Below are 16,807 nucleotides of genomic sequence, written 5' to 3'. Positions count from 1 at the left end.
AGCTTCCGCGAATAGTTTTACACGATCGTCCAATAAACAACCACCATTTTGCCATGTCATATCAAGAAAGTGGGGTGAAGTGGGGTGATGTGACAAAAAATATGGTTGGTATTGATTGACTGTCGGTGTATTTAAATTAAATCCCTCAACTTAATCGTTGACATTTTCATATTATGCACAAATTAGTCCCAAGTTATTTATTATAAAAGGACAATTATATATTTTTTTGTATTAACTTGTTTTTAGGAAAAAAGGACTTCGATAATCTTAAATTCAATCATAAAATAAGTAAAATCTAACTAAAAATTATTTCTACAAAAAATTAAACTCATATTTTTACCCACAACTAATTTGTTTACAATATAAAAATATTATTGTGGAGTTTTTTTTTTTTTTTTTGACACAATATTATTGTGGAGTTTTAGATGTTAGAAAATGGTGAAAAACTAAGGGGGTGTATTGGATTAAGATTTCACAAGACAATTTTAGCAAAAAAAATCTTGAAGATTTTAAATGACTTTATGGGATTGTATTGATTTTATGGGATTTTAGAAGACTTTTTTGAAAGTCTTTTTACAATCAAGATTCTTAACATAGGAGTTTGTGAGACTTTATAGCACAGACTTTTGAGATTTCAAATTACTTTATAGACTTTTAAGATTTAAATGACTCAATAAATTCAATATAAATATTTTCTAAAATAATAATGAATCAATCAATGAAAAAGAATCATTCCTTAAGAAAATCAAACAATCATGAATATCAAATAAATGGATATTAAACAAAAAAAAGTAAAACTCAATCAAAAGAAGATGAATAAACGTTGGAAAAAAAAAATTAACAAGTTGATGAAAAAACAATCATGAATCATAAAAAAAAAAAGTGAATAGTTGCATAATCATTTTTTTTTGTTGCAAAAAGTTACAAAATTATGTTACATAATTTTTCAAAGTTGTAAAATTATATTACAGAAATTATGTTACAGATTTTTTAAAGTGACATATATGTATGAACGATGAATAACTAGTATGCAATCTTTCTCTCTCTACACTTTCTATCTCCACAACACCACAACCAAACCCAAAAAACATGGCTCTTCAACTATGGTCAACCCTCAAAGAAGCCATAGTTGTTTACACTGGTCTTTCTCCAACAACCTTTTTCACTGTCCTAGTAATTCTCTTCACCCTTTACTACATCATCACAAGTCTCTTTGGTTCCTCAGACACACACCAAAGCCATGGAAGTTCAAGAAACCTTGATGCTGAAATGGAACCTCTTAAACCACCTGTTCAGATCGGTGAAGTTACTGAAGAAGAACTTAAGGATTATGATGGTAATAACCCTGAAAAGCCACTTCTTATGGCTATTAAGGGTCAGATCTATGATGTTTCACAAAGCAGGTATGGTTTTAAAGGGAAAAAAACGTTTTTTTTTTTTGCCCTTTTTGTTTTTTGTGATTTTGGATTCTGGGTTTTGTTTTGTTTGGTCAATAGAAGCTTTTTGCTATTCTGGGTATTTTTTGTTTTCGGCTGAAATTTATGTTTGAGGTTATATTTTGTTGTATAGTTTGTCTGTGTTTTGTTTCTGTGTTTATTTATGATTTTGTTGTGCTATTTTGTGAATTGTCTTATTTATTTGTTGTTGTGCCCTTTTGTGGATTTGAGTTGATTGAATGTTAAAAATTTATCCGATTTTGAATTTTTATTTTAATCTTTAGAGGTCTTAGCTTTGGTTTTGGTTTCTGGTGTGAATCCTTGTAGTTCTTAGAGTTGATACTCAAAATTTTATGATTTTTGAGTTTGTTTTTTTCATATTTAGTGGGTTTGGTTGTCCAGTTACAAGCATCGATTTTGAATACATTGATTTTTGTTAAAGTTAGTTGATTGTGAAGTGGTTTATGTATGGATACATTCACTTAAAAGTGAGCTAATGAATAAATTTGAGTGAAAAAATCAATTTGGATTCAAAAGCTGAATTTGAGTGATATGACATCAAACACATCAAAATTAATGTGTTTGGGATCTGCTTGTTCTCAAATTTTGATATCCCCCTCTTATAGTTTTATCATTATAAATAGTTTTGATGATTGGAAGACTGAAATTGGTGGGTGTGTTTTCTTATCCTCAAGATCCTATCATTGTGTTTAGAGTTTGGCAATGTTGTATCCTGATATTTTGTCAAGTTTTGAAGAGTAAATACTTAAATTTGCCCCAACAAAAAATATGAAGACTTTTTAGTCTCGAATAAAAAATATCATTTTGATCCTTGAAAATAGCAAATAAGAGTTAAATTACTCATTTTAAGGACAAGTTTTAAGGATATTTTAGTCCTATTATGGACTAATTTGATCCAAATTTAACATTTTTAAAGACCAATTTCATTTCTTAAAAATCAAATAGGTTTATGTTGGGGTCCAATTTGTTATTTAGTCATTTATTTTAATTTATTTTAATCTTTCATTTTTCAATGTTTGGTCCACACTTCTGCTGTACCTAGCCTCATTTTGAGTAGGTAGAAAGTGGTTAAGGTGGAAAAGAATGCCTATTCAAAATTATTTTCAACACTTCATTTTATTTTCTTCTACCTTTTAATAATAAGAAACTTGATATTCAAAACATGCCAAGCGTTAAGTGACTTTAACTTCAAATTTTGTGGTTCTAACCTTGAACAAGTCAAAGAAGCTTGTAGCATAGATAATAGATTGTAAACCAACCATGAATTGATTCAATTCTCAATTTGTAATACAACTTTTACTTCTTTTAGCTCAAGCCTTTGATTTGATACTAAATGTTAAATTTTTCGGCCTAACACAAAAATTACTTTTAGACAGTCAGTTCTAGTCAAACTAAGGGTTGGATGTGAAATCAAATTTTAATCAAAACATTTCACGAAATCATAATTAGAACAAATTGAATGTGATTTCTGGGCTTTAGGATTGTGGTATCTATTCTAACATACCAAAAATTCATGTTAAAAATTTATCCAACACGAGATCAGAGTAGATTTGCTTGGTAACTATTTGTGAAAGTCAACCTAGTTTATAACGAGGCCACTTAGTTTAAAATTAGGCCTGTTTTGGTAAGACTATGAACTTGAAGTTTCTAAATTTCCACTTATCATCCAAGACTAAGTTGTTCAATAAGCTAAGGTTTTCTTATAATTTTTCTTTAGTACATGTTATGTATGTTGCTTATACAAGGAACAGGTGTGTATAACAAGTAGGGGAAAGTAGGTACATCTTAATTTTTTATGTAGATTGGCAAGACTCAGGTATGTGTTGTTTGTCGATGTGTAGGTAACTAGGTGTGTGTTGTTTGTTAATGTAGTGTTTCTTAGTGGAAGTGTTTTGATATGAAAATTTACTAAATATAGCCTAAGTTTGGTTCGACGTTTCCTTTTTCATTCTTGCATCTCAATGTCTTGTTCACCGTGATTTCTAGATGCATGGTGACATTGTGGTTTTATTAAAACCTAAACACACGCAAACTTGATAAACCTTGGCCTCCTTTAAGAAAGTATTGACCTCCGCCTCCTTACTTTTTACCATTTGTTAAATATTTCTCAGATTTTATATTGGGCCTAACTCATCCTTACAAAACCGGCTTGTAAGGTGAGGGCTGCCACTTGCTTATAAACACCACACAGGCCATATCTCTTAGCAATGTGGGACTAAATCCACCCCTTCACACCCAACACAATGAAGGTGTTGGAGGCTGCAATGAAGGCAACCCAAATGCCGCAATTAGGCAGATTGGGGTGGACCGCAATGAAGGCGGAATATCCAACACACCCCCTCACGCTCAGGCCCAATGGGCCTGAAGCGTGGACGATGCGGGAAGCCCAACAATAGATCTAGGATAGGCTCTGATACCATCTCAAATTTTATATTGGGCCTAACTCATCCTCACAAAACCGGCTTGTAAGGTGAGGGTTGCCAAAGCTATATAAACACTACACAGGCCATATCTCTTTGCAATGTGGGACTAAATCCACCCCTTCACACCCAACACAATGAAGGTGTTGGAGGCTGCAATGAAGGCAACCCAAACGCCGCAATTAGGCGGATGGGGGCGGACCGCAATGAAGGCGGAATATCCAACACACCCCCTCACGCTCAGGCCCAATGGGCCTGAAGCGTGGACGATGCGGGAAGCCCAGCAATAGATCTAGGATAGGCTCTGATACCATGTCAGATTTTATATTGGGCCCACACTAACTCATCCTCACAAAACCGGCTTGTAAGGTGAGGGTTGCCAAAGCTATATAAACACTACACAGGCCATATCTCTTTGCAATGTGGGACTAAATCCACCCCTTCACACCCAACACAATGAAGGTGTTGGAGGCTGCAATGAAGGCAACCCAAACGCCGCAATTAGGCGGATGGGGGCGGACCGCAATGAAGGCGGAATATCCAACACACCCCCTCACGCTCAGGCCCAATGGGCCTGAAGCGTGGACGATGCGGGAAGCCCAGCAATAGATCTAGGATAGGCTCTGATACCATCTCAGATTTTATATTGGGCCTAACTCATCCTTACAAAACCGGCTTGTAAGGTGAGGGCTGCCACTTGCTTATAAACACCACACAGGCCATATCTCTTAGCAATGTGGGACTAAATCCACCCCTTCACACCCAACACAATGAAGGTGTTGGAGGCTGCAATGAAGGCAACCCAAATGCCGCAATTAGGCAGATTGGGGTGGACCGCAATGAAGGCGGAATATCCAACAATATTGAATATTGAATGAAGTTGCAATTAGGACATGATGCATGCATGATGCATGACTAAGCTTGAAATGTATATTCTACATGATAAAACTCTTTTAAATCTTAGGAAAGTATAAAATATCAACTATCCCCTATTAGAAAAATCATCACAACGTATTTTTTTATTCATTTTTCTTTTTGATCTATACTTTCGAATGCCTCAAATTTATACTTTCGAATGCCTTGAAGTAAGTATTTTTGCAAAAGGAAATTGATATATGGTTTTCTGTTTCTGTTTTCCAATGTTTCTGTAATGTGTCTTTATCAGGATGTTTTATGGACCCGGTGGACCTTACGCTTTATTCGCTGGTAAGGATGCTAGCCGAGCCTTAGCAAAGATGTCGTTCGAAGAGAAAGATCTAACCGGAGACATATCTGGTCTTGGCCCATTTGAGCTTGAGGCTTTACAAGATTGGGAATACAAGTTTATGGGAAAGTATGTTAAGGTCGGAACTATCAAAAAGACGGATCCGGTAACTGAACCAGAATCCACAGGAGAGCCTTCAGAATCAACTTCTCGTGATGTTGACGCTTCCATTCCTCATGAAAACAACCATGATGCTGCTGAAGCCTCTAAGCCTCATGAAAACACACCTTCAGAAACTGCAGCTGTTATAACCGATGAAACTCCTTCAAATGTCAATGCAGATAATAAAGAGGAATAATAAGTAGGTTTAATAATAATTCTACTCAAATAATGGAAACAAATACATAGGAGCTTCTAATAGAGATTGATCCTTTGTGAGTGTGTATTTAACATATAGGCCAACCCTTTTGCACTTGAACTTGGCTTAAAATGTTTAGTTTTATTAAAGAAAAGAATTTGTAGTGTTTAAGTTAAGCTCTTTTGGATTTGAACTTCCTCTTGTATTCTATTCTACAAGATATATGTTACTTAAGAGATTACATGCAAGTGAACATTTTGTGATCATTTTTACGAAGCCAAATATTTATTTAATTTTTGTATTAAGCCTCTGTTTTTTTACAGGAGAATGATGCCTCAGTAATTCAGAGTTCAACCATGAGGTAAGTAAAAGTTGGTCAAGAATTGTTTTAAGCCAACTATTGAATGCATTTGGTCTATAGATGATCTTTTCTAATCATTGAATATTGTATTATTGCTCTTCATTTTTCTTGGAATCACTTGATTGTTTTTATATTTTGATACCATGAATTTTTACACAACTCATGTGATTTGGGAACCGATATTGTAAGATGATGTGTGGCTTTGTAGATTTTTTTTTTTTTGAATAACAAATATATTATTAACCAGGTCTCTGTTCAAGACGAATAAAGACCGGTGAAAAAGAAACTACATAAGAGAGGCGTTGTATATATCCGAAAATAACAACCAAATCAAACACAGTCTAATCGAGGTCCACCTCCTAATCTTGTAAACACAAAGAGACCCCACAATCTTTGGACCAACATCAACCCCATCTGCTACCGAAAAAGTTGCCCCCGGATACTAACTCTCGATCTCAAAGCAAAAACAATCGGCCCATCAAAATTCAAAAAACAACTCTATTAGGCAAAAGGCTGACAATCTAGTCGGTAATTGATACGCCAATGACAATAAATCACCACCTCCCTCACTGGCATCCACCACCTCAATTGAAACTGTAGTGAACAAACACTGCCTAAAACCATAAAACCCCATCGCAAACAAACATCTTGAAACCACCGTTTGGCCGACCTCTATTCTGGAAAAGTCCAGAACTGTGCACAAAAACAACACACCGTGGTGGCTATGCCGCAAGATAACTGGCCAAAACACCCTAAACCGCCACCAGATAACTGGCCAAAACACCTTAAACCACTACCATAAACAGAACTCAGAATACACAATATAACCACCGCCAGACCTCGAAAAAACCCCAAACCAACCAGATCCGCCGCAGAACCACACAACAGTGAACCACGTCGGACAGGAATGAAAACTCCTTCACTACCCAGAACATAGAACAACACGTAACCACCAGACCTCGAAGATACCCCAAACCAACCGCTGCAGAACCACTGCAAAAGTGAACAAAAACCCACAGCCAATCACCGGTGCAAAACACATCACCATCCTTCCAGATCTGATGCAAAATTCCTCCGTAACCACTGACAACGCAACAGAAAACTCCCAAATCAGTCCACACCGAAAACCGAAAAACAGCCAATCCTGTAACAATCCATTCCACCGTCGTAACAGAAAACACGAAAACAGAAATGGAACCACACCGCGAAAATAAACAGCACCAGAAACGGAACACGGAAAACAGAACCAGAGGACAAAAGAACAGACGAAGCAAAGAAACTCGGACCAAAGGAATCCGACAAAATCGCAAAAAGATAGTTGACGTCGGAGAGACGCCGGCGAACTACCGATGGTGACACTCAGCCATGAGTTACGATCGCACCACCAAGCCACAATCGCTACATCTTGAAAATTGCAGACTTGGATGGAAAGGGAGGGAGGTTGCGGATTTGAATCTAGTGAGAGGGCAGAGCAGGTTTTGAAGAGAGGTGTTTTTGTAGAAAATCTTGGTGTATCTTCTTTTGGATAATCACATTTGTAAGTTATGTGTCACAAACATTGAGGTGATTGATACCTGAAAATAAACACCTACAAATATCCACAAAAAGAAAGTTGATGGTTTTCTTTGTTCTTAAAACTAATACGGTAACCTGATCGATGCTTGTTTGAAAAAATACAGAAAAATAATATGAATCTATTCTAGAGTTAAGATATTTATTTTTTGTTTTGTTTTTGTTGAATTGAATTTTAAACATTATATTAATTTGGTTTATAATATTGATTTCTGCATATAAAATGTGATATTTTTATCGGACTGAGTTAAGCGTAAGCGTATGGGGACGCAATTTTAGACAAATGGTTCCACAAGTATATGCCATGTTATGAAACCATGTATAAGCTAGGATTGGACACTACATTGCTAACAATATTTCTTTTGCATCCACTGTCAAATTTTAAGCAAGTATTGGACTGTATTCCTTGTCTTCATCTTATAGGACACAAGCAACAATATTTTTTTTTTGTATCTAATACTCTTAAAATATACGTTGATACCAAAAATATACCTTGTGTTAAATAAGATGATTTCGCAAATGAAAGACTAATTATTTTGGTTCCTTAAATTATTTTTAGTTTTACTTTAATCTCTTAAGTTCTTTTTGTTTCATTTTACCCTCTTAACTTACAAAAGTTAAAAAATTTGATTTTTTAATTTTTTTTTTTTCGTTTCATTTGGATCTCTAAAGTTATCAATGTTGAACATTTTGACCCTTTAAACTATAATTATTAAGATATTTAAGTTTCTCCTAGGATAACTAAATTGTCTAAAGTTTGTAATTTAAAGGATGAAAGTGTCCAACATTCATAAATTAAGGGATAAAAATGAAATGAAAAAACATAATTGATCAAATTATATAATTTAACAAACTAAAATCAAATAAAAAAACTTAAAGGATCAAAGTGAAACTTAAAATTAATTTAAAGGACAAAAGTGTAATTTGGTCAATAAAAAAATGATGAAATTTTAGAACCTAAAATTTAAAAAATTACACGTTGATAGTATGTAATACTTTTTTTTTATATATATATAAAGGCTAGTGTAGTGCAAAGATATCAGTTGTAGAAACTTGACATCCCAATTATGTTGACACTTCAACCACCACCAATCATTTGCAACACCATACACAAAATTTTATTGAAAACAATGCAACTGAACATTGCGGAGACCAGGCCAAAACCCAAGAAAAACAATCAACTGAATCTATAAGAAGCGGACACCTTCCAAAACACCATACCTTTATAATGTCCGCTACTTAAGTAGCGGACACCTCCCAAAACACCCTACCTTTATAACCTCCGCTACTTAAGTAGCGATCGACAATTTTTAGAAATTCTCATTTTTATAATGTCCGTTACTTAAGTAGTGGAAGGATAAAAAGGGAAAGGCGTAGGGCTCGTGAGTAACTAGTAGGGTGACAAAAGTAAATCTCTAACATGGAAGCAATAGCATGATCTAACTTAGAAGTAATGGAATCTAATATGGTTAATTTCATTAGTTTGAGAGAGCAAGCATCGAGATGGACCACTTATAAATGTAGTTAAAAGTGGTCCGTCTTAACACTAACCCTACTTTGTTTAAGTTGTAATAAATTAAGAAAAAAATTTCTCCCCCTCACGTTTGTTTCATTCTTAAGAAATTTAAATTTTATCTACGCGAAAAAAGTTTGGAACATATGTTATTTAAGTAACTGACGTTATAAAATTTCTGCTCAAAATTTTTCATTTTTTTTAAGATCCACTACTTAAGTAACTGGCGTTATAAAAATCTTGGTAGGGTGATTTTTTCCTCAAAAATCTCTTTTTATAACGTCCGCCTCCGCTACTTAAGTAGCGGATGCTATAAAAATTTATAACATACGCTACTTAAGTAACTGACGTTATAAAAATGAGATTTTTGAGAAAAAACACCCTCCTATGTATAATCCGCTACTTAAGTAGCGGACGGGTGATATATTGATAATTTCGTATAGCGCGCCCCAGAATCAGTAGGGTGACAAAAGTAAACCTCCTGCTCATGATATGTGGTGTCCAACCTTGCTTTTGGTGTGTTTTTGGTGTGCTTGAAGTAGGTTGCAGAGGAGATTTATTTTTGTCATCCTATTCATTTTTATCAAAATACCCTTGTCCGTTACTTAGCGGATACCACCTAAAACACCCTACCTTTATAATGTCAACTACTTAAGTAGTGGATGCCATTTTTCAAAAAATATCATTTTTATAACATCCGCTACTTAAGTAGCGGAAGGATAAAAATAGAAACGCATAGACCGCGCGAGAAGCTGATGGGGGTGGCAGAAGAAGGTCTCACTCTGGACTCTCTGGATTGATAAAAGTTAGCAAGTGACAGCCGAAGAAGCTTAAAAAGGAGATGCAAATCGAGCAAATTCTTGGTGCATAAGCAATCAACTTTCGGAAGAAGCACAAAATTAAAGAGGGATAAATACATTTAAGGGAAGACAAGGTTGAGGGTTGAATTTGTACTCAGCAATAGAGTTGTCTTATATGCTTTTGCGATTTTATAGCTCAATTTTGGTGTTACATAGTCATATATTGAGAGATAGTGGGATATACAGTATGAACTCTGATTTTGACTGTGTTTTGGATGATCTCGTGATATGATTTTGATTTTTTACTCGAATAATTTTACTAGGAAGGACACCATTCCCCCTAAAACACAACATGTTTTGGCACATGTTCTTTTTAGTAAAATTGTTTACGGCATGAACGTCAATTTTGACATGACCACAAGAAAAAATAAATATATTTGGGTGTTTGCAAGTAACACATTTTCAAGATTTTCTTCTAGCTATCCTTATTGATAGGTTATGCCAACATATGTCACTAGCGGAATATCATACTATTCTTAAGTATCGCCTCATGATTTCATTATTTTCTATTGTTGAGGTTTGTCCTATTTGCTGTAAGACGTGCTTGGATACTTTTGGAGGGAGCACACAATTCATTGTAGGGAACTTCCAAACTTCAAGTACATGCATGATTTTGTTTAAGGTGTCCGTTTTTTTAGGTGTGCATGAGTATATATGAGGCATTTGTGAACTTCTTGACGATCAATAGAAGGGTAGATTGATACTTAGACCAACAAATGTTCTTGTGTGTGGGTGAGTATGAAGGAAAAAAACATGTGTGGATTTGACTTGGGTTTCCCCACTTGTGAGATTGAGAACCAAGACTTTTATTGTGGGGTAGACAACCCTTAAAGTTGTTTCAAGTAAAATGGTCAAACATACGAATGCGTGACAATCAACATGTTTTTATATTATTTGCCTTTTGACATTTTCAACTTCCTAGCACAAAAGATTTTGAATTTTCTAAAAAAAACTCAAAGAATCATGCATAACAATGTGTTTTTTAAGTCTATAGATATTATTTGATTAAAAAAAAAAGTCTATAGATATTATTCATAAGAGCATTGATTTTGTCATCTGAAAAGGTTAGAGAGACAAAATCTAACTATAACTATGATCTCAAGCCATTATAGATGGCAAATTCATCATTGACTTTATTAATAATCTCACCTCTGACCTTCTATCAATGAAAAAAAAAAAACTTATACTAAGTGTTTCTTATTATGATTATGAAGTCTCTCAAGCTGAAACAACCACACGATCTCAATGTAAGATTTGTTTTCTAAAACACACATTTCCATTGTAATTCATATGTTCTATGTACTACTGGTAGGGTGATCCCTCCTTGGACTTGTATTGTATGTTCTATGTACCACTGGGGCCTCTGATCGAAGAAATATCTGATATCCAACAAGTGTCGCTATCTGACACACTGATACAACACAGTACTATATACATAATTACATTCAATTAATTTAATTTTCTTTTTAATAAAATTAGTATTTGTATCAACTTGTCATTATTAAGCATTTAAAGGATATACATGGTCAATGTAAAACAATTTTACATAGACATTCAATGAAAATCCATCCATTTGCCATATCATCATATTTTTGCATGGTTATTTTGAAACTACTTATATGACATAAAAGAATGACTATTTCTTATTATATGTTAGGGTAAAACTATTTTACATTGACGATATATGTCTATTAAATTTCATTATTAATGTCATGTACAATATATAACCGTGTTTGTGTCGGTGCTTATAGTCTATACTCTATACTTCACCCTGTACTGTACCGTATGTGACTAAGGGTACGTGCATTCAACATTAAATGCTTATAATCCTTTTGGCATGGATCTGGGACAAGTGATCCCATCATCAATTGTTCAACTTTGGCAGCAGAAGAATGCATTATTGAGATCTAATTTGTTTCACTGTGTCGTCAATGTCGACACCCTGCACCACAAATTGATTGATAGCATTTGTATGTATCCATCCCATCCCACTACTAATTAAACGAACAAAATTTTCTGTCGTAGAAATGTCCACAATTTTATATCCGTCCGATCTAAAATTAATAGTTAAAATTATTTTATACTGATTTTGTTAAGATTATGAGTCAACCAATTTAAAATAGATGCCTGAGATCTACTACTGCGTGTAACTTCAAAACTTTGTTACGGCAGTGGATCCTAATTAAATACCACGTCTGCTAAGCACAACAACAACCTATCTTTGAGTGTCATGTAAATTGGGAACTCGTGTTTTCTTTGATTGTGATAACTCTGTAATTCACTTTTTGTATTCTTCTTTTTCTTATTTTGTACATTAATATTTAGATGAGTTAAATTTTGAGCATAGACGCATCTTGTGTGTCTAAATAATTGTCGGATAGATACTAGTTACTGTTAAATAATTGTGAGAATTACAGTATATTAACAATTTCAACCTTAAATTTGAGTATTCGACACATTTCCTATACTTTATCCATTACACTTGGATTTATTCCCGCTTGCCCACCAAGTCAAACCAAAACTTTTATACCACTTGGTTGAGGGCGTCCAGAGGAGCACATGAAAACAAACAACATACTAATATCAAAATCATGGTCACATCTCCATACAAAACCTCTTAAATCTATAGTATTATTAATCAAAGTAGCTCCCCCTTTTCCCTTATCATTTGAATATAATGAGAGTTCATAAATCAATAGTATTAATTATTATGTTCTTTCTTTTAATACTACTAATACTCCATCTTTCAAGTTGGAGGCACATATCTTTTGATGATAAAGAAGATATCATGGAAGAAAGAAGAAGAATGAAGTTCCCTTTTCCATTTCCACAAGACTATGAAGAATTCAAAGACAAAAGGGTGAGTGGATTTCAAATTGTTTCACATACATCTACTCCAGGTGGACCAAATCCACTTCATAATTAAGGAACTAGTAGTGGTTCTTAAAGTGGAATTAATTTCATTTTCCTTTAGTTTGGATCAATTATAAGGTACTTGAAAATTGCTTGTATTTGTGAAAGAACTTATAATGTATAGTGTGTACTGTCCATATTATATAAGTTGGTTACTTCACTCGCAATGTTCTTGTGATCTTTTTATCTAAACTTTATATATCATCCACAATAGATGTTTCAAATTGCGATCATCTTCTCCTATGTTTAAAGTTGTGAGAGTTTGATAAAATCATGTTGAGTCACTGTAATTGTCTATAACTTCCCTGACTAACTCCTTAATTATACTATATTGTTGAAATCTACTATATTGTTCTTGTTCCCATTGGATGTCAAAACAAAAGTATGTCCTCTTGGATCCTCGGTTTAGAGCTTGATGAACCAATTATAGCTTTAGTCAACTACACATTCAATTGTTTGTTTTTTCACCTTCAACCATCTTCAAGTTCCGTTGTTCTTCACTTTCCTGACAATATTAATCGACCGTTTTTGCTAACTAGCCCAATTGAGAAGTCAGGTGGCCAAGTTTAAGACTCTTGTAATTAAAAATTGGTATAATGTATCTAAACAATTTGTAAACTGTATCTAAACAATAATATTGTTTTGAATCCATTTCATTTAAATTGGTATTTTCTCCATAATTATTTTTCTATAAAGAATGTTTACAATAACTAGTCTTGGTATATTTTTTTTAAAAAATACATGTATAGCTGCAGCAAGGAGTCGATTACCTATCATGTGTGCAGAATAGATGCAATGGAAGTTCCCTGCGACGGGTGGTGGAACTGTAATGTCGATGCAAGTTTTTTACAAGTCTCCGGCCGTACGGGATGGAGTTTGTGTATCCGAAACTCAAATCGGGTCTTTGTCGCTGCTGGTACAAACATGAGTATCCATAAACTTGCTATAGTGGAAGGTGAAGCCATGGCTATACTACAGGCTATGCATGAGGCGTTTTCTAGAGGATGGACCAACATTGTGTTTGAAAGCGATTCCAAATTCGTGGTAGACGTTATTCATGCTAATTATCAAAGTTGAGTTCTATTATTGCAACTACTCCCTCCGGTCCTTATTATAAGGAACACTTTGGGAAAAAAATTTGGTCCTTTTTATAAGAAACTTTGACCAATTTTCAAATGTTCTAAATGTTCAATTTCACTTATGCCCTTATTTATTATGAAAGAGAATTTAAAAATAAGTAAGTTAGTTGAATAAAAAGTAATTAAATCAGGGTAAACATGGAATAAATTTAAATTTATAAGAGTATTAAATGAAAATAACTATGTTAAATGTGTTTCCTTGGTCTGTGTGATTTTTTCAAAGTGTTCCTTATAAAAAGGACCGAAGGGAGTATTAAGTTATGAGTTTTTCTAACCTGTGCAACATTGCACGGGATGAGAAGTCATTTAATACACCATCATAGCAACTAATGCCTATTTTTTCTCATTTCTTTCTCTCTCTTTAATCACTCCTTCTCTCTCTCATCTCATGCTCTGTTCTCTCTCTTTCTTTATCTGATTTTCTGCAATTCCTCCGACATCCAAGGCAACACAAAATCTACCTCTAACCTTTGCTTCTTCCTCTTCAATCAAAATCAGATCGCGAGACACTGGTATTATTGTTGTTTTGGGATTAAAATTAGATCTTAATGACTATATAGTTAACAACAAGCGACAAATTCAATTTGTTTGTTGACCTTCTAACAATATCACACCATAGAACCATGGAGATAAGTTCCATTCATTATTATTCCGAAATTCCAAAACAGAGAGAAACAAATAAATAAAAACGAATATGAATTTTGTATCACTAAAACTCACTGTATTTGGAATTTCATCATCTCTTGCTTCACACCACCTTACTTCTATCTTCTACTCAACCTCATCATCCTCACAATCGTCGTTATCTCCAAGTTTCACAATCATCACCACCGACGGAGGAGCCATCGCCGGTTTTGAGAATTGAGAGAAAGAGAGAGAAAGAGAGAGAGAGAGAGAGAGAGAGAGAGAGAGAGAGAGAGAGAATGCAGAACAGATGAGAGAAGAGAGAGAAACTGATGTTATGGTTTTGTCGTTAATAGAGGAGAGAAGAAAAAAAAAAGAATTCCATAAAGTAGTGCATTAAATGACTTCTTATTCTGTGCAATGTTGCACATGTTAGAAAAACTCTTAAGTTATTATTACAATGTAATTCGAACTTTGAGATCAAGTTCACTAAGCGACAAGCGAACATGACGGCTCACACATTAGCTAGGACGACCATTTCATGATATAGTCGCACGTTCTTTAACTATATTCCTCTTTGTATTGAACCTTTTATTACTAATAAAATGAGTTGAGTATACTATTAACTTAAAAAAAATGTATAGCTCAAATAAAAAACGGATCACACCTAAAATTAAAATGGGTCAAGTTCTAACTGTTGACCGTTTAATTAGTTGAGAGGATCTATATCTAATTTTGGGGGCTTCTATGGTACAATAGGAAGATTAACATGTACCGGTACAATAAAATGCATTGACCAATTGTTACTTGACATGCTGGAATAGTATTGACAGGATGTAACAATTAAGTTTGACCAATATTTATATATTTAACACCACAAAATATTTACATTTTGCACTTTTCACCACTCAATTTTCTTGTTAATTTGCTTCTTCATAGAAACTAACTTCAAACATTTCCTGAAGTACTATTTCCCATTCCTATTTCTATTTGAAGTTGTTGATTTGGTCTTCAATTTTGAACAAATGTGAATATGGATTATCTACGAGTTTCCCTTTCAAATTGAAACCCAATTTCTATTTATTCATTTTCAATTAAATTCTTTCAGATCAAATTAAAACCTAATTGTATATTCTCTGGGAAAATTAATTGTGACTATTTTCTTAAATTCACGCGTTCAATTTAGTTATTGTTAGGAGAATATATGCAATATTGTTGTGTGAGGGACTTTGGGTGTTTGTTATTTCTTGTGATTGAATAACTTAGAGATTTCTATATTGAAAGAATACTACAGTTGTTAGTGCCATGTTTGGATAGGTATTGAAACTCGAGAGAGAAGAGATGGAAGTGGAAGAAGGGTTTGGATAGATATTGAAACTCGACAACAAACTAGGGTTGAAAGAATTGATTATTGAAGGAGAGGTTTTGAATTTTGATCGTGGAACAGTAGTTAGGTTTAGTAAGAGATGAATTTGTTCTTCAATCTACTATATAAGAAAAGAAAGTACCTATGAAATTCCTAATTTGCCCCTTTTTCATTTTTTGACACATAATTAATTGAGGGTTATTTTGTGTCTTTATTAAAAAACGTTAGTAGAAAAATGCTAAAAAATTTCTTAATAGGAATCGAACCCTTAACCCTTTACTTACAATTCTTATTAGATTTACCACTAAGCCATATGAATTAATTTGTTATATTTTTGGAACCAACATATAATCAACATGAGTTAAGTTAAAAGAAGAAAGGGGAAGTGTTTATTTATTTTTTCTTTTTTATAATAAGAGAGTAAAATTCATGTACAAATAAAAGGAGAGATTCAATGAAATTCTTTATTTCAACGTCATAAGTGCATTATACCAAATAAGACAACAAATATATGGTTTTTTTTTTACAATATAGAGGTACATGGTGTTGTTTCCATTTATTTATGATATTTTATTTGAGTTCAACCCTTTCTTTAGTGTAATTTTATCATTTATTGTTTATGTTTCGTTATTTTAGATTCACTCAACTTGATTTATGGACTTCAATCCAATATTTAATTAAGTTAATTTTCAATTTGTAGTTCAACTCAATAAATTTAATTAATTTAATACAAGAATATGGTGAGAGAAAAACTGAAAAACTCCCGTAAAAAAATGGTGAGACAAAAATAATAAATTTGTCAGTTACCTCAAGAGGATTATTCTCTACAGTTGCGCGTGAATGATACATTTAGTTTAAAAAAAACAGTAAAAATTAAATACAAAGTTGAAAATAGTTGAAAAATAAATGACATTTTTTAGAAGTTTTTTTTTTTAAAGATTTTTTGTTTTTGATATAAGGACTAATATTTTTTTTAACAAACTAAAATGAGATATATTAACATAGAAAACCTCCCCAACA

General features: G+C 33.5%; 1 protein-coding gene across 1 annotated transcript; it reads left to right on the top strand.

Annotated features, from left to right (window-relative positions):
* The first annotated feature begins 842 nt into the window (after window positions 1-842).
* Window positions 843-5,687, top strand: LOC123905957 (membrane steroid-binding protein 1-like). The gene is made up of 2 exons (XM_045955763.1): window positions 843-1,403; window positions 5,043-5,687. The coding sequence occupies exons 1-2, from the start codon at window positions 1,090-1,092 to the stop codon at window positions 5,437-5,439; spliced, it is 711 nt and encodes a 236-aa protein (XP_045811719.1). The 5' UTR covers window positions 843-1,089; the 3' UTR covers window positions 5,440-5,687.
* Window positions 5,688-16,807: the final 11,120 nt, after the last annotated feature.

Source organism: Trifolium pratense, linkage group LG2, assembly GCF_020283565.1.
Source record: "Trifolium pratense cultivar HEN17-A07 linkage group LG2, ARS_RC_1.1, whole genome shotgun sequence".
Classification (NCBI taxonomy): Eukaryota; Viridiplantae; Streptophyta; class Magnoliopsida; order Fabales; family Fabaceae; genus Trifolium; species Trifolium pratense.
The sequence above is the reverse complement of the archived record's forward strand: the minus strand, read 5'-3'. Positions and strand labels throughout refer to the sequence as shown.